Below are 27,279 nucleotides of genomic sequence, written 5' to 3'. Positions count from 1 at the left end.
ATTATTTCTGTCTGTGGAATAATGAGACTGTCAGGCACTTACACTGGGTGAAGTTAATTGGAGAGAGCAAAGGGGCAACGTCATGGTTATGGAAAAGTGTAAGGGTTTGGAGATTGAAGACTCACTTCAGATAGCTAAGTAAACCAGTATCCTGTTCTTTCATCCCATGAATATGATTCAGGTTGGGGTTGGGGGTGTTGCCTCCTCTGCAATGTCTTCTCTTTTTATCTTCCCATTCCTCCAACCCTGTCAGAACACATTAATGCCTATGATATGAATAGTCCAGTTATTTCTTTCCATGCAAGAATTCGTTTTTTTCAACTCCGATCATGAAAATTCACAATTTGAAAATGACTTTATTTGAAAAGACCCTCCTTGCCATTCAAGGACAAAAATTGCAAACAAAACAAAAATCATCGTGGTACATCCACCGGGGATGAGTGTTTAATTAAAATATTTGTTTTACCTGCTTGTTTTGTTTCATTGTTCTTTGAAAGGGAATAGGATGAGAGTCTGTCTCATGATTGGAACCAGATTGCGTTTGTGGAAAATTAGCTTAAGTAAACAGGCAGAGATGCAAAAAGCATCATGTGGCTCAGCCTAATTGTTGAGAGACAGATTTAGCAAATACTTAAGCTGTCAGGACCGAGCAGTTAACATGACCTGACATCAGCTGCTTTTATTAAGATTGCATGGAAATACGAGCTTGGAAAATGTGGCTTAATACAATGAAGGCGACCTGCCCCTTGACTCCAGTAATTTCAGCAGGGGTTTCCAGAAAAAGGCTTGCAACCTGTAGAGAGGGAAAAACGGCTTCACAAAACCGTATAAAGTTAATCTGCAAAGCACCTCCGAGCTGGTTCTCTCACTGAGGGAAGAAAGCCCATCACCAAACCTCAGACTGCAAGCTAGACCATCCTTGAACTGACTGCCGAGTGCATTTGAATACCAGTATGAATCACCACCACTCCACCCCACTGAGTGAGAACCCACAGAAAAAAGGCTATTTAAAAAAAATAGATTTGAATGCACGATACAATTTTAGTTGCTGACTCAGATCAACAAAACAAAATGTTCTGTTCTTAAAGTATTATTAGCTTGCTACAGCTTAACACTTTGCGTACGGAGTTTCCTTTTGCAGCTTTATAATGTATAGATTTTCTATTTGTGTAGTTCTGTATTGCGTATCTTAAGTCACAGCTGCTCTCGCCAGGTTTTCTATCCTGTTTTAGACACCCCAGCACCATCAGCAGTACGTGAGATATGGGCTGGATTTTGCCAATGGGGGCGCGTTGGAGGTGGGACTCCCACTTGTCAGGTCGATGACCCGCCTCCATCGACTTCTTGCCAACCCACATTATTTTCCCTTGATTGACCTTGTTAAGCCCACCCAACGGGCTTAGCAGGCCAATTAAGGGGAAGCCGGTTACAGAGAACGTCAGCATATGACGTTTCATCTGTCAAAAAGAATTGTCATCATTTGACAGCTCTGTGAAGCTGTCAAACACTGACAGTTCTTCAATTCAAGACCTCATCAAACCTCTTTTGTGAGCAGAAATTAGATGATGTTGCAGCAGCCATTTGTCATCTCTGCCGGTGAGATGCGAGACTCTCTGCATCCCCAGCTGTTGAAGCCTGCAGGAAGAAACAAAGGTAACGAAACTTTTTCTATCACTTTCCACTCACCTCACATACTCACCTCTCCACACTTGCACCCATCACTTACCTCCACAGCGCACTTTTGGACCCCGCAGACCCCCGCAGGCCCACTGCGTGCCTCTGGTGGAAAAATGGGGATAATCCTCTTAATTGCCTGTTAACTACCTCCTCAGGACTGGCAAAATCGTGCCCAAAAGTTCTAACAAAGCAAAGTGGCTGTTTCCTGAATGCAGTGGTGTAGCTCTTAGACCACTTGCGCAGAGAGAGGATCTTTTCACGTGAAAGCTCGATACCATGATAAACTACAGTTGCCAACCCTCCAGGATTGCCCTGGAGTCTACAGGAATTAAAGATCTATCTCCTGGACACTCTGCAAGTAACCCAGGAGAAAGATCATCGGATCATGAAACAAAATGGTGTGATTTTTTTTTCATTTTCTTTGAACACTTTTGTTTATCAGTTTTAAAAATATTGGAGTTGGGAAAAAGATTATTTGACTGGGTGGGGCAGTTGGAGGTGGGCAGTCATGTGATGAAACCGCCAGGAATATGTCTAACCAGTGTTGGCAACACTATGATAGCTCCATGTGGTGTGTTAGGAAGGGTGTCAAGCCCATTAACCCACTCGTGAACTGCACATGTTTGAGACACGGCATAATCTTTCTTTGCACATTCTTATTGTGCTTGTTAAGTGATTCAGAGATTTTCTGAAGGGTAGGAGTATCACAAGAATTTCTACCCTTGACATTGCAATCAGGGAGGAGGAGTATGAAATATTAGATGAAATAAACATAGTGAGAGAGGAAGTATTAAGGTGTTTAGCATCTTTGAAAGTGGATAAGTCCCCAGGCCCGGATGAAATGTATCCCACTGTTAAGAGAAGTAAGAGAGGAAATAGCAGAGGCTCTGACCATCATTTTCCAATCGTCTCTGGCTACAGGTGTGATGCTGGAGGACTGCTAAAGTGATACCATTGTTTAAAAAGGGAGAAAGGGATAGACTGAGTAATTACAGGCCAGTCAGCTTAACCTCGGTGATGGGAAAATTATTGGAAAAAATTCTGAGGGACGGGATAAATCTTCATTTAGAAAGACATGGATTAATCAGGAACAGTCAGCATGGATTTGTCAAGGGAAGGTCGTGTCTGACTAACTTGATTGAATTTTTTGAGGAGGCAACAAGAAGGGTCAATGATGTAGCCTGTATGGATTTTAGCAAGGCTTTTGATAAGCTCCTGCATGGCAGTCTAGTCATGAAAGTAAAAGCCCACTGGATCCAAGGCAAAGTGGCAAGTTGGATCCAAAATTGGCTCAGAGGCAGGAAACAAAGGGTAATGGTCGAAGGGTGTTTTTGTGAGTGGAAGGCTGTTTCCAGTTGGGTTCCGCAGGGCTCAGTACTGGGTCCTCTGCTTTTTGTGGTATATATCAATGATTTGGACTTAAATGTAGGAAGTATGATTAAGAAGTTTGCAGATGATACAAAACTTGGCTGTGTGGTTGATAATGAAGAAGAAGGCTGCAGACTGCAGGAAGATATCAATGGACTGGTCAGGTGGGCAGAACAGTGGCAAATGGAATTCAATCTGGAGAAGTGTGAGGTAATGCATTTGGGGAGGGCTAATAAGGCAAGGGAATACACTATAAATGGTTGGACACTGAGAAGTGAAGATCAGAAGGAACTTGGAGTGCATGTCCACAGATCCCTGAAGGTAGCAGGACAGGTAGATAAGGTGGTTAAGAAGGCATACGGGATACTTGCCTTTATTAGCTGTAGCATAGAATATAAGAGCAGGGAGGTTATGCTTGAACTGTATAAAACACTAATTAGGCCACAGCTAGAATACTGCGTGCAGTTCTGGTCACCACATTACAGGAAGGATGTGATTGCACTAGAGGGGGTGCAGAGATTTACGACGATGTTGCCTGGGCTGGAGAATTTTAGCTATGAGGAAAGATTGGATAGGCTGGGGTTGTTTTCTTTGGAACAAAGGAGGCTGAGGGGAGATTTAATTGAGGTGTATAAAATTATGAGGGGCCTAGATAGAGAGGCTAGGAAGGACCTATTTCCCTTAGCAGAAGGGTCAATAACCAGTGGGCATAGATTTAAAGTAATTGGTCGGAGGTTTAGAAGGGAGTTGAGGAGAATGTTTTTCATCCAGAGGGTGGTGGGGGTCTGGAACTCACTGCCCAAAATGGTGGTAGAGTCAGGGACCCTCATCACATTTAAAAAATATTTGGATATGCACTTGAAGTGCTATAACCTACAAGGCTACGGACCAAGTGCTGGAAAGTGGGATTAGGGTGGATAGCTCTTTGTCGGCCGGCATGGACAAGATGGGCCAAATGGCCCCGTTCTGTGCTGTAAATTTCTATGATTCTATGATACCATTATCGAGCAGGAGAGATCAGCACAAAAGGACTTACTACCAAGTGTGATGGTAGTCGCAAACAAAAAGCAGGCAGTAGTGAATCTAATTACTCCTCTGGGTAAATGTACTTTCAGCAGGTAATTGTAAATGGACTGAAAATCAAATTAGGAAATTTGTGCCAAAGGAGTGAAGCACATAATGTTGGTTCACAAGGCAACCCCGCACCTACTGTAAGCAAGTATAGGAGCAGGCCACTCATCCAGGACTGGTGAATGGGGGAGAAAATAAGAAAGGGAAAGAGGATATATAGCTGAAGAAAAATGTCTCCACCAAATGAAGAATAAATAAATAGTTACTGGTTTGAGTAAATAAACTTAAAATTTGACATCAACCAAATGATCAAGTAGCTTTTGATGCCATTTAAACTGATCGAACAATGAGGTGTTGGTGGATTGTTCACATGCTGATGAATTATCAAGATCATGGAATTGGCGACCATTTTCATAAATCTAGTTAATCAATTAGTTACTAAAGATTGTTTACAGGAAATTAGCTGCTTGTGATTACATGGTGACAAATCCTGCAAACTGGTTGCTCCATTTTGTTTCCCTCCTCCTCTTCTTAGGCAGTCCCTCGGAACCGAGGATGACTTGCTTCCACATTAAAAATGAGTTCTCAGGTGACTGATGAGTCCAATGTGGAACCTACAGTCTCTGTCACAGGTGGGGCAGATGGTGGTTGAAGGGGCGGGTGGGTGGGGTGCTTGCGTTGATGTGCGCTGCTTGCGCTTGGCTTCCACTTGCTCCTGGTGAAGAGACTCGAGGTATTCGGTGCCTTTGTGCGGTCTTGGGCCAGGGATTCCCAGGTGTCAATGGGGATGTTGCACTTTTTCAAGGACTACAGAGCAGCAGTGATACCCCCTGCTGTATGCCTCAGAGACATGGACCATGTACAGCAGGCACCTCAAAGCACTGGAGAGGTACCACCAACGCTGCCTCCGCAAGATCCTGCAAATCCATTGGCAGAATAGGCGCATTAATGTCAGTGTTCTCGCTCAGGCCAACATCCCCAGCATCGAATCTTTGACGACGCTCGATCAGCTCCGATGGACGGGTCACATTGTCCGCATGCCCGATACGAGACTCCCAAAACAAGCGCTCTACTCGAAGCACCAACACGGCAAGAGAGCCCCAGGTGGGCAGAGGAAGTGCTTCAAGGACACCTGTAACCGGTTTTTGCGGTGGCTAATTTCCTATGGCTCCTGCCGCAATCGCCAATTATTATAAGTGGTTTCGCCCCGCCCGTAGCGAGCACACAAACCCTCTTACTACAAGTTCTGGACGATAGGGATTACTGAGGACAGATTTGAACACGGGCAGCATTTTCGGGCTCACCCGTACAGTGTTTATTAAGGTTAACAAAAACCACTCCACTCGTGTACAATACGAGCAGTGTGAACACAACAGTACAGTTTAAAACAGTACAACCCTGACTTGTCCAACAAGCCCCTGCCGTGCTGACTTACCACGGCCAAAAAAAACACCCTCCCGTGAACTAAACTATCACAGGACCCTTCTAATGCTAAACCCCCTCTGGTTTGGTAGGAACATACAGGCACCCCCTCACACAGCTAAGTGATCTTGTGGGTGTGTAAGCTTGGCAATGTTCACCTAGATTGCCCCTTTTATCTTGCTTGCAGCTTCCTCCCGTACGCCTCGGCTACCTGGTTCCGTACCGGCCTTGCGGCATGCGAGTTCCAGCCTTAGTCGACATTCGTCTCGGTTGGAAGAGTAAGGCTCAGCTCTTCTTGATGTTACGTTGTGTGGAGGGCAGGAGAGAGAGCGAGCGAGCTATCCAAACTGCTCTTTTTATACCCCTCCAATACACAAACCGTTGTTTGTGGTTTTAATGGACACATGGCCTGGGGGAATGGGTTTTCAATCTCTTGAATGGTTTGAAATGGTTTTTGATCTCTTTTCGATCTTCCTGCCGATTAACTTAACGAGTTCATCTTGACTAGAACAATGAGTTGTCAGAAATAACAACAGAAAATGCTGGAAAAACTCAGCAGGTCAGGCAACATCCGTGGAGAGAAATTTGAGTTGACGTTTCGGGTCGTCAGCCTTGTTAATCAAGACTTGGGAGTGGGCCCCTTGGGCTATTGTTCGCAGGACAGTTCGTTTCCATAAGAATGAGTCATCTCCAGCTTGAGTGGGTTTTACACTGCTCCCCCCACCCCCCCCCCCCCTGCCCAAACAGCCTGTCCAGTTTTTAATAGGGGTTAAAAATCCATGAAGTCTACGTCGACTGCTACACACCCTCAAAGCCTCCATTTTGTTTACTGGAAAAACAACTTTACATCTTTTTTTCATACACCAGATATTGAAAAATTCAGAATGTGCCAGCTTTAACTTTTTATAAAGTGGTTAGTTTAATGGTTTCTTCCAATTAATGAAAGAAGTCAATGTGGGAGCTAGCCTTCTAAACTTTACTGAGATGGCCCCTTTAACTACTTTGTACTTTTGGGACTTAAATGCTGGAAATTTGAAAAAAAAACAAAAGGAACAGCAGGTCGATCAAGGTCTGAAAGAGAAAAATAGATTAATGTTTCAGGTGGGACCTTTCATCACAACGCACTTACTTTGTTGGCTAGTTTGAACTTCTTCAACCAACAGTGAAAAAATTGTTTCTTTGGTAACAAAATTATAGAATCAGTAAAAGATGTGTTGAGAAATCTCAAAATGTACTGAAATCTGGTGGATAAATAAACCAAGAGAAGTACATCATCACAAAACAAAGTGTTGCTGAGTTTTAGCACCTTAATACCTGGATGCATTGGCACCATGAAACTAGAAGTGCTTGCATTTTTTCAATAAATTTTTAAGAACCAGTTTGTCATTAGATGAGGAACTTGTCTCTAAAACTGTGGCTGTAGAGTTAGCCAAACAGCCAAGTACAATCTGCTGACACAAATGTGGTTAGTACCATGCATGTCAGAAGATGCTATGACATATTCGGGCTAAAATCAGCTGGATATTGTTGGGGCTAACATCACTTGCTCGTGTCTGTTGCTTTTTCATGCGCAAGCAGTAAAGATAGATCATTGCACCTCTCTGTGAGAAATCTCAGCTCTAATGGGCACAAAGAACAATGCGGTTGTGGTCAGCAGTCAAGCCATAGCTGCTCTGCTGTTCCTTGTGACCAGAATAAAAAGCCTTTGAAACTTGTAGAATCTTCAAAGAAAGATTTATATTAGTACATTTGTAAGTGCAAACAGATACAATGTTGCATTAACGATATAGCTCACAGCAATACCTGAACTGTACAAGAGTTAATATATACATATATAAATTGTTTGTGGGAAGGCAGTTGCTTAAAGCAGTTACATATATTACATCAAAATTATTCAAACTTCTTATGCCCAGCGTCATCATAATCTGCAATAGGATTTTTATAATTACAGTAACTTTATAAATAATGATTTTATTGATCTGTATCACTAACATTGACAGGATCACCATTTTGGAATCAGGTGCTCAAATAGATGGGACACCCAATCATTCATTTGTTATAGAACTGTAGTAGGAATGGTAAGGGCCTTTAAAATTGGTATTGGCGTCCCTGGGTTAGGGAGGGGAATTTTTTGATTGCTGTCCAATTTTTGACCCTGCTGGAAGTTTGCATGTGTGGACATCAGGTGATGCCAGGTTTGGATTAAATTATGATGACCCTCACAGTCAAATAGCCTGCCAGTGTTCACCTTCAAAACTCACACAATAATAATGGCCACGTGACAAGGTATCCAAGGGCAACTGGTGCCCTGTGGAGCTATATTCAGCAAGGAGGCAACTTTCAGGAGTGGGACTTTGAGGAGAAAGTTGGCAAAAAAAAGTAACCTATTTCATATGTATAAAAGAATAGATTCTTCTGTTGGAAAGTGCTCAGCAATTTTCATCAGTTGAAATAATCTTTGGGAAAAACTGTTCCCATCTATTCCTTGCATGAAGCATACTCTCGTTCTGAACTCATGGCTTCTGGATGAAATAGATTGTTGAATTTGGCTTGCCTCAATTCTCAATCTATTTTAGATACAAGCATGCCAATTGAGAAAAAGGTGGTCCCTCACAGGGCTGCTTCTCTGGGCATTGCACAGTTATGGTTTTTGATGCATTTTAACTGAGAAATTGTGCATCATGTGATTTAACACCATTCAACAACTGACCCTCTTTTCCCCAGGTCGTCCCATCCCACATTCATCATCGCCCAGCCATCCATTTGCCCAGCAGACCAGCACCCATCTTTCATCATCTAGTGTGAAAGACTACCAAATGCCATTGCTTGACAGCAGCGTCTCTCATCCAGCTCTCGAGTCCAACCCCAATGAGGAGTTCGCCATAAACTCATACCTATTGCGAGCGGGTTCTGGTGCACTGCCACCTCCCAGTAATGGTAAGAACATATGCTTATATTTGCCTAAATTCACATTCAGTGCAAGTTTGTTCTTTTTGTGGAGGTTTGTCCTCTCAGCCTTTCTGTGTGTCTTTCTTTTACTTATGTTGTAGTCACTTTCTCTCTTGCATGTTGACTGGCCTGTGTGTTGTTAATCAGCAGGTGAAAGCCAGTGAGTTATTGAAATCCCCTGTTGTTAATTAAATTGATAATACAGCATATTGGGAGATATGTAGAAGTATCCTTTCTGCTGGAAGACCATTATAGTACTGCATCATATCAGAGATCTTTGTTCTTGTTAGAAATACATTTTTTTCTATTTCTTTATTTTCTCTCTTTCTATATTTAGCAGCTCTGAGTTTTCTTGTTCATTAATGACATTTTCGAAGATTTTCTTCATCAATGATGCTATTTCCTATTTTGAATCCACTTTCTTCTTTGTGATAATTCAGAGTGCAGATTAGAAAGAAATATAATTACGGTTCTTCTAAGGACCCATTACATCATTGTGGTAATTCATTTATTATTTGTAGAAGGGACATCAATCATAGCTGCAGTAACTGTCCAGGCAAATGAATTTAACTGTTCTAAGGCAAAGTAATTGGAAAAAGCAACCTTGAAATTGAATTGGTAAATGGAAGATTCCCACTCATGTTAGGATAATGGAATACTTTCCCTAAAATCGCACAATTTTAAAACATCATTAAATGGTAAACTGCTGCGTAAACAGCCTCGATTTCTGACCAAAACTGACATTCCAGTGAGTCAGAAAACGGGATGTGCCTAACATGTATCCTCCTTCGCTTGTTCTTTTATTCCCCCTTGCCCACAACTTCCTATTTCCTGAGTTCCATTTTATAGCGTGAGAGAATTTATTTTTTGAACTGGTGAATCAGTCTCCTAATGGCCTCTTCTTCGTTCCCTCTTTCATAGCATCATACAGCCCAGAAGGATGTCATTCAGCTCATCAGGCCTGTGCTGGCTTTTTGAAAGAGCTATCCAATTAGTCCCACTCCCCTGCTCCTTCCCCATAGCTCTGACTTCTTTCCCTCTTCAAGTATATATCCAATTCCCTTTTGAAAGCTATTATTGAATCGGCTTCCACCGCCCTTTCAGGCAGTGCATTCCGGATCGTAAAAATTCGCTGCGTAAAAAAATGACTCCTCATTTCCCCTCTGGTTCTTTTGCCAATTACCTTTATTCACATTCACAATTATATTGTCTTGTGGCCCACTGCAACGGCTAGGAATATATATACTCAAGTCTGAAAAATAACTCAAAGGAAGGAAAATTGAGCAGCTATGTCTCTGGAGAGTTTTTCATTTAAACAATATTGCTGATTAGTATGAAAGTGAATTTAATTAATTGTGTTGGTCAGCAAATCCTATAACTTTGACACTGGAGATGATGTAGTGACCATTTTAAATGCACAGAGGGTGGCTTCAAACACTGCAGCTTGCTGGTAATGTCCTTTCACCATCCATCTCAAATGAGTGTGCCATGGAAAAGATGGACTCATTTGTTTTTAATTGCAATTGTTCTGCATTAAATTATATAATCAGTGATGCAATTATACATTGTTGGCATAGTGCACAGAAAACATGAATTAGCGCACATGATACCGAGCTACAAATGGCCCATGGGACTGTAAAGCGGTATTGGTTTTTATATGTACTGCAGCAATGTCTATGACCATTGGATGTTGGATTCTATTTTAACATTTATTTTTGAGATTTTTACACTCATGACTGTGCTATATGCTATTGAAGCAGATGTCACAATTTTAGTGCTCTTCCATTGTGTTGCGAAAGGGAATGTACAGTAATCTACTTTTATAACTGGACAAATAGCAGAATCCCAATAGACTCAGACTCTGGTATGTTCTGATGAAATACCTCACGATATTCTCAATCATGGTGTGTTTTTTAAAAAAGCAATGGAAATGTGTCCAACAATTGGAACCTGTGCAATGTTGGTTTTGTCAACTGAGCTGATTTTAATCTGAAAATGCTTCTTAGAAAAATATTCTTCTTCTGTCACCTCCCCCCAACCCCCCACTTCCACCCCAGTAAGAAGATAGTGAATAAGAGAAGGCCATTTGACCCATTAAGCTTATTCCCTCCACAATCCATGTACTATTTGCTCTCTTGTGCAGTCTGCACTCAAGCAACTCCAGTCAACCACAGGTAAACTGACAGGAAGCCCTGAACTAGACAATTTCATTCACTTTGCCTCCAATTTCCACCCTTCCCTCACCTTCACATGGTCCATCTCCGACTCTTCCCTTCCCTTCCTTGACTTCTCCGTCTCCATCTCTAGGGATAGGTTATTGACAAATATTCACTACAAGCCCACTGACTCCCACAGCTACCTGGACTACACTTCCTCCCACCCCGCCTCCTGTAAGGACTCTATTTCATTCTCCTAGTTTCTCCATCGCATCTGCTCTGACGATGCCACCTTCCACACCAGTGCTTCCGACATGTCTTCCTTTTTCCTCAACCGAGGATTCCCCTCTACTGTGGTTGACACGGCCCTCGACCGTGTCCGTTCTATCTCCCGCACTTCTGCCCTCACCCCTGCCTCTCCCTCCCGGAACCATGATAGGGTTCCCCTTGTCCTTACCTTTCACCCCACCAGCCTTCACATTCAACAGATCATCCTCCACCATTTCCGCCACCTCCAACGTGATCCCACCATCAAACGCATCTTCCCCCCCTCCCCTTTCAGCATTCCGTAGGGACCGCTCCCTCAGAGACACCCTAGTCCACTCCTCTATCACCCCAGCACCCCTTCCCCTTCGCTCGGCACCTTCCTGTGCAAGCGCAGGAGATGCAACACATGTCCTTATACCTCCCCCCTTCCCACTGTCCAGGGCCCCAAACACCCCTTCCAGGTGAAACAGTGATTTACTTGTACTTCTTGCAATCTAGTACAGGAAACTTTCGTTTAACCGGAGGTTAAATGTCCGGAAAGCTCTATCCACTGGCAAAATTCAGGAGTCGGTTCAGATAAGTTTTTTTACTTCTCGTTGCTTTTTTTCTCCAGTCGTGGCTCTGCAAGGTCTAGCTGAAGCTGTTGCTTAGCTACAGAGATGCTTGCAAGCTACGCCGACTGTTTTGAAGCTGTTGCTAAGCAACAGGGTTTGTTGCTTCACACGGAGCTCAGAAGCTCTGTATGTTTTAACATTAGCGCTGGTTTCTCCGGCAGTTTTGATGGAATGGCAACAGCTCGGTCCCGTCAGTGCCGGATACCAGAAAGTTTCCTGTATACTGTATTCGCTGTTCACGATGTGGTCTCCTCTACATTGGGGAGACCAAACGTAGATTGGGTGACCGCTTTGCGGAACACCGCTGTTCGGTCCGTAAGGGTAACCCCGAGCTTCCGGTCGCCTGTCATTTCAATTCACCGCTCGATTCCCACTCAGACCTCACCGTCCTCGGCCTCTTGCATTGTTCCACGGAAGCTCAGCGTAAGCTCGAGGAACAGCACCTCATCTTCCGATTAGGCACTTTACAGCCTTCCGGACTCAATATCGAGTTCAACAATTTCAGATCATAACCTCGGCCCCTATCATATTTTTATATTTTTTCATCCACACTTTTGGTTTGTGCCTTTTCCTTTTTTTTCCTCTCCCACATGGCAGCTGTCTCTCATTCTGCCAGCGCATTTCACACTTCATCTAGAGCCATCCTTTGTCTCTTTACCTGTCCGATTACCATCTCGTCCCGCCTTGAATATCTCTTAATGTCTCTTCACCCCCCACAGACCTTCCCTTTTGTTCTTTCATCCCCTCCCCCATTTCCTAGCCCCCAAACTTGCTTTTTAATCTGTTTCATTTCCTGCTTTTTCCTCAGTTCTGACGAAGGGTCTTCGACCTGAAACGTTGACTCTGTTTCTCTCTCCACTGATGTTGCCTGGCCTGCTGAGTTTTTCCAGCGTTTTCTGTTGTTATTTAGGAAGGTAAACCTGTTTTTCTCCCTTTCACAATGTAATCGAGCAAAACTGCAGGATAATCCAGTCTCACAACGCATACTAATTCACCCTGACCCGTTACATTCAACAGTTGATTCATCACGGACCCATCATACCTGTCGTGCACACGTGGACAGGATATAAGCTGGGCTATGCCTCACTCACTTCTAACCTCTCTCTTCATCACAACTTTTCTTGGGATTCTCTCTTTTGTTGTTACCCTGATCACTGCTCCTGAACTTTCCTCTCTTGTGCCTACAAAACTTGAAATATCTCTTTTGTATACTCAGTGTGTTGAAGTCCAGAATCATCTCACAGATTCTAATTTCTTCCTTCTCAAAATTCCTTACCGCTCTGTCTTGCCTTCGTACTACAATCTTCAGGTTTTTAAAACCTGAACTTCGTGCCATCTAGTTACAGTCTCCTTCTTTATCATCTTTTATTTTATTCTTTTGAGACTTGGTGGTGTCCTGCGCTATGATCCTTGCCTTTTATCTTGATTTCTCAATTTAAAAAAACAAAGAAACATCATCTGCATTACTCATTATCTTTATAACCGTCCTTAAAAATTCCTTTTTAAACAGATATTTATCACTTTTTTTAAAGGAGTTTGTAAGAATATAGCTATTTATCTTATGAGGTCCCGGTCTACATTATTGGTTCCATGACAAGACTATTTGAAGCAGACTAGGGAATTCTCATTGTGTTCTGACCAATATCCTCACTCAAAAAACTCCACCAAAAACGGACTAGGCAGTCATTCATTGAATTGCTGTTTGCAGGATCTTGCTATGTGCAAAATGCTTAATAAACTTCACCAGATAACAATATTTTTCATATTCCAAGTAATTAAGTGGCTTAGAAATGTGCCTCATGAGGCCAGCGACAGGACTATGGTAAATTGGTCCGTCGGCCTCATTCGCTTCTTAACGGCAAGCTGCAGGCACCAGTTTGGACCCCAGAGGCAGCTCATCAGTCCCAAGATTGTAACAAGAGTCCAGGAGGCAACCAGAAGGGGGATGAGCGGTGGCTGGCTGCAGCTCACAGATTTAATGTGGTCTCAATAAGGTAAGTTAAACAGACTTAAAACTGACCTTCCCGGTGGCAGCTTTCACCAGCCCCAAGCGCCAGAAGAACATGACTGCAGCATGCAATGGCGCATGATGCAGTCATGCGCAATCCAACTTTATGAACAGGATCTTAAAGATGTGTTAGGCCCCCTATTTACATATGTGAAGGGCCTTACACCAGTTTCAAGCGCACACCCTGAACAGCAATGCAGGAGCCTTTAGCAATATGGCAGGCAACCCACTTCCTGGGCAGAATGGATGCAGACTCGCCAATTGCCATAGTGGACCGTTTGCTGCCGGCGTGAACCAATTTCAAGGCCATTGTTTCCGGTAATCAGCCAGTACTGCGGAATGTTATCATGAATCAACAAGAAGAAGCCATATAATTGACAATATATCAGTATATAAGATGTATAAAAATAAAAATACCCTGGAGTAATTCTGTCTGAAATTTCAAACGAGTGTTATTTCTGATTTATGATATCATCTGAATCCCTCGATCAAACGACTGCACTGAAACAGCTCCCAGATTGTCAATATTCTATACATAATTCGAATGCACTTCACAATGACTGTGAAGTCTGTGCAAATGCAGAATAATATTTCATTGTAGTGAGGCATACTTACTATTCATGCATTCTTGGGTTCAAAAAGGGCCACTGAAAAAATGATTGGAGTGAGTAGCTTGCTGTGATTGTCAGCAGTGTTATCTGGATGCTCTGAAGGCCAATACACCAGTGAGGTGCTTGATCTGCCTTTTATTTCACAAAGAAGAAAGAAAACCTGGATAAGGTATTCATGCTTGTGAATTACACCTTTTCTTTGCTCATGAAATAACAGGCAAATCACACTGCTCAGCACTGCATAATTCTCTCTGTGCTCTTTAATGTACATGTGGGATGGCTGATGGCCAACTGCTCTTGCACCTGTAACTGTGAGTAATACTGAAGATTGTTTTGAGTTGAACTGCCAGAAAAATCCTGGTAGCATTGTTCCACATCATGGTTTCTTTTTCTCCTTCCTGCTTTACATGCCAATTTTCTCCCCTGTCCTCATCCTCTCTCCTGAAGGCTTTTACTCCATGCTGGTGTACGATTATCAGTGCCAGCTGCCCTTTGATGCCTTGACAAAATGTATGTCTAGATACTGAGGGACTGCAGGCTCTTTTTTTCACAGGGAACATCACAGCTGAGCCCTTCCCTGTCCTTACCCGATGCCCGTGCTTCAGCGGGGGGGGGTCCCTGGAAAACAATCAAGAGAAAGAATCCTGGCCAACTTTATCCCAGAGGGTTGAGGCCACTTGTAGCCCCCTGACTGCTGCTGAGATTATTTACTGCAGCATAAACAGGGATTGTGGACTTTGATGGTCCATGGGGTTCAACTGACCTCACACCCGCTACAAACCTGCGCGTGCCTTTGCCCAATATCGAAGTGTATATCGTGAAACCCAGGGCTTAAACAGGCAACTATTGCCATTGTACTCCAGCTTATATTGGAATATATCATGTCACCCATGTGATCTCCTCAGTAGGTGGCAGAATATACGCTGTAGCTACTGTGACTCAGGCTGTATTTAACATTATGATCAAACAGGTAAATGTACAGTGTTCTGTGCAAACAATGTGTCTACACTAATTACAAACTTTATTATTCTCCTCAAAATGTCAAAACAACTATGATACTTATCCTGCGTTCATTCTCAACATAAAATTATCCTTGAATGATGGTTGCTCACTTCTTAAATGGCAAAACACTACCACGGAGCTCTGAATAGCTCTGTACTTCTGTGTGCTTCAGATTGACTGCTCAGGTGGCCAAATATAAGCCCACAATTGGAAGCAACTCGACACACACCAGCCTATCATAAAGAATCACTGCCCTGCCCCTTTTACAGACATCTTCACCCCGACACAACTGTCAATCAAACTCAATACTTATTTCCAACTCTGGGCAAGGCAGAAGCATCAGACAGACTGAAACGTATCTTTATTATATTACATAATACAGGGAAATGGATCTGTCTGTCTGTGTGTATATCCGCGGTAAACTCAAAAGTTATAGAGCGTACCTACACATATGTTATATCAAAAGAAAGTTTATGATTAGGGGAGTGTCATAGGCATATTTACTTTTTGGTCAGACAAAAATTGCTCAGACAGTATACAGAAAACGTTGAAAAAATGGACAAAATCCGCTCATTAGTGTTGAGTGACATGATGGTTGACCAGTCCTATGGAGGAAGCGCGGTGCGTCACGGGGGGGCGTTTCATGGTGTGTGTGGGCGGGGCCTAATCCTGCAGCCTGCCGTGAGTGCGGGAGCGGGAAAACAGATACACAGACATAGACAGAGACAACCACGCGGCCCGAGAGACAGCGAGCATTCACACACAGAGACAGATACACCCGTGTGGCCTGAGAGCCCGAAAGACATCGAGCGGGCAAGCGGCGGCCCGGAGCGCAGATACACCTGCGCGGCCTGAGAGCCCAAAAGACATCGAGCGGGTGAGCGGCGGTGGCAGGCCGGAGCGGGAGCTGAGCTGGGGTCACTCGAGCCGGGCCTGAGGCACTACGCCGCGCACGGGGGCTCCGGGTCACCAAGGCCGGGCTCTGAGTCCAACCCCTTCCCCGGGGTGTCTTCCTCTCTTCTCTATCTCCTTCCCTCACTCTCTCCTTCCCTCTCTCTCTCTCTCTCTCTCTCTCTCTCTCCTTCCCTCTCTCTCTCCTTCCCCCTCTCTCTTTCTCCCTCTTTCTCTCTCTCCTTCCCCCCTCTCTCTCTCTCTCCTTCCCCCTCTCTCTCTCTCTCTCTCCTTCCCCCCCTCTCTCTCCCTCTCTCCTTCCCCCCTCTCTCTCTCTCTCCTTCCCCCTCTCTCTCCTTCCCTCTCTCTCTCCTCTTCCCTCTCTCTCTCTCTCTCTCTCTCTCTCTCTCCTTCCCTCTCTCTCTCCTTCCCCCTCTCTCTCTCTCCTTCCCCCTCTCTCTTTCTCCTTCTCTGTCTCCTTCCCCCCCTCTCTCTCTCTCTCCTTCCCCCTCTCTCTCTCTCCTTCCCCCTCTCTCTCTCTCTCTCCTTCCCCCTCTCTCTCTCTCTCTCCTTCCCCCTCTCTCTCCTTCCCTCTCTCTCTTTCTCTCTCTCCTTCCCTCTCTCTCTCTCCTTCCCTCTCTCTCTCTCTCTCTCCTTCCCCCTTTCTCTCTCTCTCTCCTTCCCCCTCTCTCTCCTTACCCCTCTCTCTCTCCTTCCCCCCCTCTCTCTCTCCTTCCCCCTCTCTCCTTACCCCTCTCTCTCTCCTTCCCCCCTCTCTCTCTCTCCTTCCCCCTCTCTCTCCTTCCCCCTCTCTCTCTCCTTCCCCCTCTCTCTCTCTCTCTCCTTCCCCCTCTCTCTCTCCTTCCCCCTCTCTCTCTCTCCTTCCCTCTCTCTCTCTCCTTCCCTCTCTCCCTCTCTCTCCTTCCCTCTCTCTCTCCTTCCCTCTCTCCCTCTCTCTCCTTCCCTCTCTCTCTCTCCTTCCCTCTCTCTCTCTCTCTCTCCTTCCCCCCTCTCTCTCTCTCTCCTTCCCCCCCTCTCTCTCCTCCCCCCTCTCTCTCTCCTCCCCCCCTCTCTCTCTCTCTCCTTCCCTCTCTCTCTCTCTCCTTCCCTCTCTCTCTCTCTCCTTCCCTCTCTCCCTCTCTCTCCTTCCCTCTCTCCCTCTCTCTCCTTCCCTCTCTCTCTCCTTCCCCCCTCTCTCTCTCTCTCTCTCTCTCCTTCCCCCCCTCTCTCTCCTCCCCCCCTCTCTCTCTCTCCTTCCCCCCTCTCTCTCTCTCTCCTTCCCCCCTCTCTCTCTCTCTCCTTCCCCCCTCTCTCTCTCTCTCCTCCCCCTCTCTCTCTCCTCCCCCCTCTCTCTCTCTCTCCTTCCCTCTCTCTCTCTCTCCTTCCCTCTCTCTCTCTCTCCTTCCCTCTCTCCCTCTCTCTCCTTCCCTCTCTCTCTCCTTCACCCCCTCTCTCCCTCTCATTAATGTCAATGATAACATTGCAAAATTACAATTCTGCTTGCTACCTCCAAATTCACATAGAAGGAAAACTGTAATACCTGGAGTGTATGGCTACTGGCAATCCCCATTAACAAAAAACAAAGTTATAGGAACACCTCCTGGGTGCTTAGCATGAGTTCTTCAATCCCAACTGTTTTATATACAGTTTTATAAACATGGCAGAGGGTTCTTCAGTTCTCTCGGCAACGCCGGGTGCTCCAGCTAGTAATGTATAATTCATCATGTACTCTCTCTCCTCTGAGTTCACGAGCCTCCTATCCTCCCTTAATCTCGCTCTCCATGTAAACTGCCCAACCCATATTCACAGTCACCCCCTCGACCTTGCCATCTCTCGTGGCCTCGCTACTCCCATCGTGTCAATCGCAGATAAAGCCATCTCTGACTACTTCCTTGTATCTGTTGTGTCGGTACCTTTTTTACCAAGACACAATTAGAACTCAGAACTCAGAGGTTCAAACATGAAGTGCTTTATTCGAAGGGAAAGGGAAGTTCTGGAGAGTTCCGAACAAAGAGAGCTAAACGTAACCAAGAGAACACCCAACCATTTATCTGCTGTGACAGCGCCACCCCAGGTGGGAGGAGAACACACAATACATAACATATTCCTCCCCTCTTAAATGGAAGGTCCACATTATTCCTCAACAGGTAAGTTACTTTCAATGCACTCAACTAACCTAGGGTAGAGGTAGACTGCCTCAACCCCTGACTTTACCCTGGGGTTTATTCTGCCCCAGTCTTGTAGGTAAGTCACTAAGCCTACAGATCCAAGCGTCTTGGAGGCCACCGCTCTCTGACAGGATACCGGCGGTCATCGCTGGCTTCCACAGTAGTAGGCATTGACACAGGCCTAGATAGAGAAGGTGCCTGTGTCAGTCGAAAGTCAGGAGTTTGCACAGGTGGAACAGTCTCTTTGACTTCCTGTGTTGGAGAAGAGCACTGTGGCAAAGGATGCTGGTTTGCGGTATCATCCGGAAACAGTTCAGGCCAACCAGCCGTTGGAGCCTCTGTGGCTGTCTCTGCTCCTAGCAACAGTTGATCTGTGTGTCTTCTCCAGACGATATCCTCAGCAGTCTCAACCATGTAAGACACAGGGCCCGTCTGCGCGATCACCGTAGCAGGAACCCATTTCGGTCCAGTGTTGTAGTTTCGAGCTAGGACGTGCTCTCCCGGATGAAACCGTCTCTCCTTGGCTCTTTTCTCTCTCTTTTCAACTTGAGCTTGTTGTTGACGATGGACAACCTGCTCTGCCCTTGGAGGTTTGAGCAAGTCAAAACTTGTCCGCAACTGCCTCTTCATCATGAGCGAAGCAGGGGAAGTTTTGGTTGTGGCATGCGGCTCGTTCCTGTAGGACAACAGGAAGCTGTTCAGACGTTGGTGGATTGAGCCCTGACCTTGCGATGCCTTCAAGGCGTGCTTCAAAGTTTGCATGAACCTTTCTGCCTGGCCGTTAGTAGAGGGATGATAGGGCGCAGACCTGATGTGTTGGACACCATTCACATGCAGGAAGGTTGCAAACTCCTGTGATACAAATTGTGGACCGTTGTCACTTACGAGTTGTTCCGGTGAGCCATAACGGCTGAACATCTCACCAAGTTTCTCAATTGTTTTCTCTGCCGTGGTAGACCTCATCACAGCGACCTCCGGCCACTTGCTACGAGCATCCACAACCACCATAAACACCTTCTCTTCGAAAGGACCGGCGAAGTTCACATGTACTCGCTGCCACACTTCTGCAGGCCAATCCCAGGGGTGTAGGGTTGCCAGCTGTGGAACATTCCAGATGCTTTGACATAGGGAACATGTTTTGGCTTTCTCTTCAATATTCCCATCGAGACCTGGCCACCAGAAGTAGCTTCTTGCCATTTCCTTCATCCGAACCATCCCACTGTGGCCTGTATGAAGTTGTTGCAGTATAGGTTCCCTCAGAGGTGGCGGAATGATGACATGGCGTCCCCAAAGAAGACAACCTGCCTGGACGGAGAGCTCATTCCTTTTTGAAACGTAAGGTTTCAAACTAGGAGAATCTCCTATAGCTCTCCCTCGAATGACATTGTCCATTACCTCAGACAGGACTGGATCGTTGCGGGTGTACCTTCGCACCTGAACTGCCGTGACAGGTGCTCCTTCCACTTGTCTAAAGTAGAAGATGTCTATCTGACGAGGCTCTGGGGGAGTAATAGGCAAGGGTAGCCTCGAGAGACCGTCTGCGTTGCCGTGCAAGTCTGATTTGCGATATTTGATGTCGTATGTGTGTCCTGACAACAGTAAAGCCCACCTTTTCATCCTGCTTGCAGCGAGAGACGGAATTCTGGTGTGGGGCCCGAAGATTGAAGTCAATGGACGGTGGTCCGTCAGAAGTGTGAACCTTCTCCCAAACAGGTACTGATGAAATTTTCGAATTCCAGAAACGATTCCCAAGGCCTTGCGCTCGATCTGCGCATAGTTACTCTCGGCCTTGTTCAAGGTGCGTGATGCGAAGGCGATCGGTTTCTCTTCACCTGAAGGCATGATGTGGGATATGACTGCTCCCACACCACATGGTGATGCATCACATGCTAGCTGCATGGGTAGCTTTGGGTCGAAGTGTGTCAGGACACCCGATTTCAGCAGTGCTTTCTTTGCTTGGGCGAAAGCTTCGTTGCACAGTTCAGTCCATTTCCATGTTTTGCCTTGACATAGTAACTGATGTAACAGCTTCAGCAATGTTGCTAAGTCTGGAATAAACTTCCCAAAGTAGTTAAGTAGCCTCAGAAATGAACGTAACTGGCTCACATTCTGGGGTGCTGGGGCCTCCACGATCGCCTTGACCTCTGATGGCGCCTTATGCAGGCCAGTAGCATCAATCACATGCCCCAGTTACTCAACTGAAGACTGAAAGAATTCACATTTGTCTTTACGAACTCTGAGTCCGTACTCTTTCAATCGTTGTAGTGTCGCATCCAAGTTCAGAAGATGATCCTCCTCATTTGTCCCAGTGACAAGGATGTCATCCAGGTAGCACTGGACTCCTGGCAGTCCACTCAAGATCTGATCCATTGCCCTTTGGAATAGAGCAGGGGCCGACGTAATTCCAAACGGAAGGCGGCAGTACCTGTATAACCCCTTGTGTGTCACAATTGTCAGCAGCTCCTTTGATTTGTCATCGACATGCATTTGTAGATAAGCCTGGCATAAGTCTATTTTGCTGAACTTTTGCCCTCCGGCCAGGCCCGTAAAAAGATCATCAATGAGGGGAAGAGGGTACTGTTCCGCAGACAGCACCGGGTTAATCGTCACTTTAAAATCCCCGCAGATTCAAACAGATCCATCCTTTTTCAGGACAGGAACAATGGGTGTGGCCCATTTGCTCACGCTCACAGGCTCCAGGACTCCATGCTCGACTAAAGCCTCCAAGTTAGCCTCAACTTTTGGCCTAATTGCATAGGGTACAGGTTGGGCTTTGTGAAACTTCGGCTTGCTGTCAGGTTTAATGTCCAGTCTCACGCTGATCTTTTTCATGCTCCCAAGTTCCCCATTGAAAAGTTCTGCATGTTTGTTTAACACTGCAGTCAGACCTGACTCCCGTTTTGACATCATGCGGACTGCAGGCCAGTCCAGCGTGATTTTCTCTAGCCACGCACGTCCCAGTAGCGATGGGTAATTTCCCTTTACCACATATAGTGGCAGTTTCGCAGTCTGTCCGTTCAATTTAACTGTCACCTCAATGGCACCTCTCATGGCCACAGGTTCGCCGGTATACGTCTTTAGCACAATGTTTGTTGGCTGAAGGGTAAGATGCTTTAGCATTTTGTTGTAGACAGTATCTGAAACAAGGGACAGAGCCGCGCCTGTGTCCACCTCCATCCGCACTGATTGTCCCTCCACCAGTGGTGACACCCAGTAGCCATTTGAACCACCTGCAACCGTCAGTATGTGCACCTCTTCCTCCTCAGAGGTGTCGCTCCCCTCTGTTTTGCTTGTTCCATCATACTGCACTGAATGAACACTCTTTTTCCTCTCTTGTCCAAATACAGACATTTTGCTTCCATGCTTCCCAGCTCTGTCTGTTCTTTTTTTTACCTCTACAGGCACGTTCAATGTGACCCTTTTTACCACAATTTCGGCATTCCAGCTCCGTACACCAGCAGTCCTTAGCTTGATGGCCCGTTTTCCCACAACGGTAACATGTGCCGTTCCGCGCACCTTTAGGCTCAGACGACACCTTGTGAACTCTCCCTGTTGAACTCAACTGGTGAGCCTCCTTTTCCGCCATCTCCATGGAGATACTAACTTCAGTGACCTTTTCAAGAGTAAGGTTGTCTTCAGTAAGAAGGCGCTTCTGTGTGGCTGCATTTTGCAGACCACACACAAGTCTGTCTCTAATAGTGTCATTCAGCACCTCCTTGAACTGGCAGTGTTCCGCCAACCTTTTTAAAGCAGCAATAAACATCGTCACTGATTCCCCCTCCTCTTGATTCAGTTTGTGAAATCTAAATCTCTCAGCAATAACCAGAGGTTTTGGTGAAAAATGTGCCCCAAGAATTTCCACTAGTTGCTTATATGTTTTAGTTCCTGGCTTATCTGGCTGCACAAGGCTGCGAAGTAAATTGAATGTCTTCGGCCCCATTACACTCAAAAAGGTAGGCACGACCTTTTCGTTTGCCACCGCATTCGCCAAGACAAAATAGTCAAAACGTTCCGAATAAGCGCTCCATTGCTCCACATTTTCATCAAAATCACCGATGTTTCCTAATATAGTAGCCATCTCACGTTTCAAATTTAAATTTCTGTTTACTCACTGCACCCGTAACGTACGCAGATTCATCCGCTCCTCATCACCACTTTGTTGTGTCGGTACCTTTTTTACCTAGACACAATTAGAACTCAGTACCCAGAGATTCAAACATGAAGTGCTTTATTCGAAGGGAAAGGGAAGTTCTGGAGAGTTCCGAACAAGGAGAGCTAAACTTAACCAAGAGAACAGCCAACCATTTATCTGCTGTGACAGCGCCACCACAGGTGGGAGGAGAACACACAATACATAACAGTATCGCTCTCCACCCACATCCCCCTTCCACCACCCCCCCCCCACACAACCCTTCTTCCTTCTGTGTAGTCCCTGGAAAAAACTCTCTTCCCAACTCTCTTCCAACTGCACTTATGAAATCCTAACTGTCCAGCCTTTGGCCCTCCATTCACCCTGACATTTCTGCAGCTACCGATCTGCTCAACCACACCCTCACCGCCACCTTTGATGCCCTAGTCCCTATTAAAACAATTATTCTCTCTCACCCTGGCTATTCCCCCTGTATGGCCCTCATCTTTGCTACCTTAAGTCCAGGGAATGCAGACTTGAACGGATATGGTGAACAACTGGTTTAACCATTCACCGCCAGATCTGGCTGGACCACTTAAAGCATTATCTGGTCCTGCTCTTGTCTGTCAAAATTGCTCACTATTCCAGAATCATTCTGGACTCCAAAGATAAACTCCAGCTCCTATTCTCTACTGCTAACCGTCTTCTTAAATGCCTCTCCCCTGTCTCCTCCACCCTCACCGCCAACAAGTGTGAGGAGCTCATGGACTTCTTTGTCGCCAAGATTGAGACCATCCATTCAGCTGCCTCTGCCACTTCCCTTCCTTCCCCTAGCCCACCAGGCCAAACTTCCGCTAAGGTTACCCCAGGCCCTAGCCCTGAACTCGCATCTTTCTCCAGTTTCTCTCTGAACTCCCCTCATGACCTCTCCATGCTCATCTTGGCCATGAGATCCACTTCCTGCTCCCTCGACCTGATTCCCACCAAACTGCTGACCACCCAACTTCCTTTTCTGGCTCCCATGTTAGCTGACATTGTTAATGGTTCTCTCTCCTCAGGTACTGTCCCCCTCTCTCTCAAATCTGCCATCATCACCCTTCTCAAAAAAACAACCCTTGACCACTCCGTCCTTGTAAACTACAGCCCCATCTCCAACCTCCCTTTCCTCTCCAAAGTCCTTGAACGTGTTGTTGCCTCCCAAATCCATGCCCATCTTTCCTGCAATTACATGTTTGAATCCCTCCAATCAGGTTTACGCCCTTGGCATAATACCGAAACGGCTCTCATCAAAGTCACAAATGACATCCTTTGTGACTGTGACAAAGGTAACCTATTCCTCCTTGTCCTTCTTGATTTGTCTGCAGCCTTTGACACAGTTGACCACTCCATCCTTCTCCAATGCCTCTCCACCGTCGTCCAGCTGGGTGGGACTGCACTCGCCTGGTTCCATTCTTATCTATCCAATTGTAGCCAGAGGATCACCTGCAATAGCTTCTCTTCCCGCTCCCGCATTGTTACCTCTGGGGTCCCCCAAGGATTTATCCTTGGCCCCCTCCTATTTCTCATCTACATGTTGTCCCTTGGTGACATCATCCGAAAACAAAGCATCAGTTTCCACATGTACGCTGACAGCGCCCAGCTCCACCTCACTACTTTTTCTCTCGACCTCTCCACGGTCTCCAAATCGTCAGACTGCTTGTCCGACATCCAGTTCTGGATGAACAGAAATTTTCTCCAATTAAATATTGGAAAGACCGAAGCCTTTGTTTTCAGTCCCCGCCACAAATTCTGTTCCCTAGCCACTGACTCCATCCCTCTCCCTAACATCTGTCTGAGGCTAAACCATGCTGTTCGCAACCTTGGTGTCATATTTGACCCTGAAATGAGCTTCCGACCACATATCCGCTGCAGAACTAAGACCACCTATTTCCACCTCCGTAACATCGCCCGTCTCCACCCTTGCCTCAGTTCATCCACTGCTGAAACCCTCATCCATGCCTTTGTTACCTCTAGACTTGAATAGTCCAACGCACTCCTGGCTGGCCTCCCACATTCTACCCTACATAAACTTGAGGTCATCCAAAACTCGGCTGCCTGTGTCCTAACTCGCACCAAGTCTCGTTCACCCATCACCCCTGTGCTCGCTGACTTACATTGGCTCCCGGTTAAGCAACGCCTCAATTTCAAAATTCTCATCCTTGTTTTCAAATCCCTCCATGGCCTTGCCCCTCCCTATCTCTGTAATCTCCTTCACGTCGTGGTTGTCGGCTAGCTGCTGGATCTCCTGTGCTTTCTCCATCCACCACTTGTTCTTTAGGTCGCAAGTTTTTTTGTTGAACCTTGGCCTTCAGGCTTCTGTAGAGCTGCTTTTTTGCTCTTGAATTCTGTTGCTGTTTCCAGATCAGGAATGCCTTGCGCTTGCGGTTTATTAGCTCCTGGATCTCCTGGTCGTTCTCGTCGAACCAGTCTTGGTGTTTCCTGGTCGAGTGACCGAGCGTCTCTTCACAGGTGCTGATTATGAAGGCCTTGAGTGCAGAGCAGGCGCTGTGGGCACTCTGTGTCTCTGCATCACTGGGAGTCGTCAGGTTGTTTGTGAGGCGCAGGCTGAATAGGGCTTTCTTAGCGGGGTCTTTTGAGTGCTCCAGCATTAATTTTCCTGCGGCATTGTTTCTGTTGCCGCCACTGTTTTGGGGCTACATTGATGGAGATAACAAAGCAGATTAGGCGGTGGTCTGTCCAGCAGTCATCAGCTCCTGTCATGACGCGGGTGATATGGACATCCTTGTAGTCCCTCGCTCGGATGATGACGTAGTCCAGCAGATGCCAGTGCTTGGAGCGAGGGTGTTGCCATGAAGCCTTGTACTTGTCTCTCTGACGGAACAAGGTGTTGATTATGACAAGGCCATGTTCTAAGCATTTCGACAGAAGGAGGGTACCATTGGAGTTGGCTTTCCCTACCCCCTCTCTGCCGATCACACCTCCCAGAGGTCTGTGTCCTTTCCAACTCTGGCGTTAAAGTCGCCAAGGAGGATCAGCTTGTCGCCCGTTGGGACTCGGGACAGGGATTGTTCGAGGCTGGAGTAGAATTCCTCTTTGGTCTTGTCTGTGGCTTCCAGTGTTGGGGCGCACGCACTGATGACCGTAGTGCATTGGTTCCGGGCAAGGGTGAGCCGAAGAGTCATGATGCGCTCGTTTATACCGCTAAGAGAGTCTCTGAGATGCCCAACCAGTTCATTTTTTATGGTGAAGCCTACCCCATGGAGGCACCTTTCTTCTTCAGGTTTGCCTTTCCAGAAGAAGGTACCACCAACGCAAGATCCTGCAAATCCATTGGCAGGATAGGCGCACCAACATCAGTGTTCTCGCTCAGGCCAACATCCCCAGCATCAAAGCTTTGACCACGCTCAATCAGCTCCGATGGATGGGTCACATTGTCCGCATGCCCGATACAAGACTCCCAAAACAAGCGCTCTACTCGGAGCTCCGGCACGGCAAGAGAGCCCCAGGTGGGCAGAGGAAGCACTTCAAGACACCCTCAAAGCCTCCTTGAAAAAGTGCAACATCCCCACCGACACCTGGGAATCCCTGGCCCAAGACCGCACAAAGTGGAGGAGAAGCATCCGGGAAGGCGCCGAACACCTCGAGTCTCTTCGCCGGGAGCAAGCGGAAGCCAAGCGCAGGCAGCACAAGGAGCGCATGTCAACCCAAGCACACCACCCACCCGCCCCTTCAACCACCGTCTGCCCCACCTGTGACAGAGATTGTAGGTCCCGCATTGGACTCATCAGTCACCTGAGAACTAATTTTTAATGTGGAAGCAAGCCATCCTCGGTTCCGAGGGACTGCTTAAGAAGAGAACCTCCTTCAGCCCAACAACCCCCTGAGATATCTGTGCTCCTCTAATTCTGCCCTCTTGAGCATCCCTGATTATAATCACTCAACCATTGGTGGCCATGCCTTCTCTTGCCTTCGGCCCAAGCTCTGGAATTCCCTGCCTAAACCTGTCCGCCTCTACCTTTCTTTCCTCCTTTAAGACGCTCCTTAAAACCTGCTTCTTTGACCAAGCTTTTGGTCATCTGCCCTAATTTCTCCTTATGTGGCTCGGTGTCGAGTAATTTTTTTCTTTTAATACTTCTGTGAAGTGCCTTGGGACGTTTTACTATGGTAAAGGTGCTATATAAAGACAAGTTGGTGTTGTTGTTGTTTGAAAAATCAGCAAGCAGCAACCAATTTTTTTTTTTAAAGCTTCATTTTTGTTACCATCATACCCTTTCATAATGCTCTAAGCCTATTCACTACCGCCTTAATTGTAACTTCCAAGGAAAGGTGTCATCCGTGGCTCAGTGGTAGCACTCTTGCCTCTGACTCACTGGGTTATGGGATCAAGCCCCACTCCAGAGAAAAGGCTGACATTTCAGTGCAGAACCAAGGGAGCGCTACAATGGCAGATGAGGCATTAAACCAAAGCCCCATCTGACCTTCCTGGGTGGATGTGAAAGATCCTCTGACAGTGGGGTGTGCTTTATATTGTGTGTTCTCCTTCCACCTGCGGTGGTGCTGTCACAGCAGATACATGGTTGAGTGTTCTCTTGGTTAAGTTTAGCTCTCTTTGTTCGGAACTCTCCAGAACTTTCTTTTCCTTCCTGAATAAAGCACTTCATGTTTGAATCTCTGGGTTCTGAGTTCTAATTGTGTCTGGGTAGAAAGGTACCGACACAACAAAGTGGCGACAAGGATCGGATGAATCTGCGTTGTGGGAACTTTCTTGTTTTCGACTACAAAACACTCGGAACAGAGATTGCAGCATCACATTAACGTTACGGGTGCAGTGAGTAAACAGAAATTTTAATTTGAAACGTGAGATGGCTACTATATTAGGAAACATCGGTGATTTTGATGAAAATGTGGAGCAATGGAGCGCTTATACGGAACGTTTTGACTATTTT

The 27,279-nt window shown here is 46.2% G+C and overlaps 1 protein-coding gene across 7 annotated transcripts in view; it reads left to right on the top strand.

Moving 5' to 3' along the window:
- The window catches only part of LOC147114145 (teneurin-2-like), a 1,360,318-nt gene that overhangs the window by 879,322 nt on the left and 453,717 nt on the right, over positions 1-27,279 (top strand). For all 7 annotated transcript variants that reach the window (XM_085995783.1, XM_085995782.1, XM_085995780.1 and 4 more), the window contains one exon: positions 8,263-8,475. In XM_085995783.1, coding sequence (XP_085851909.1) covers positions 8,263-8,475 — 213 coding nt within the window. The remainder of the gene's footprint in view (positions 1-8,262; positions 8,476-27,279) is intronic.

The sequence above is a fragment of the Somniosus microcephalus genome, chromosome 8 (assembly GCF_052327205.1).
Source record: "Somniosus microcephalus isolate GS21.2 chromosome 8, FLI_Smic_1.0, whole genome shotgun sequence".
NCBI classification, from domain to species: domain Eukaryota; kingdom Metazoa; phylum Chordata; class Chondrichthyes; order Squaliformes; family Somniosidae; genus Somniosus; species Somniosus microcephalus.
This window is presented reverse-complemented; position numbering and strand designations above follow the sequence as displayed.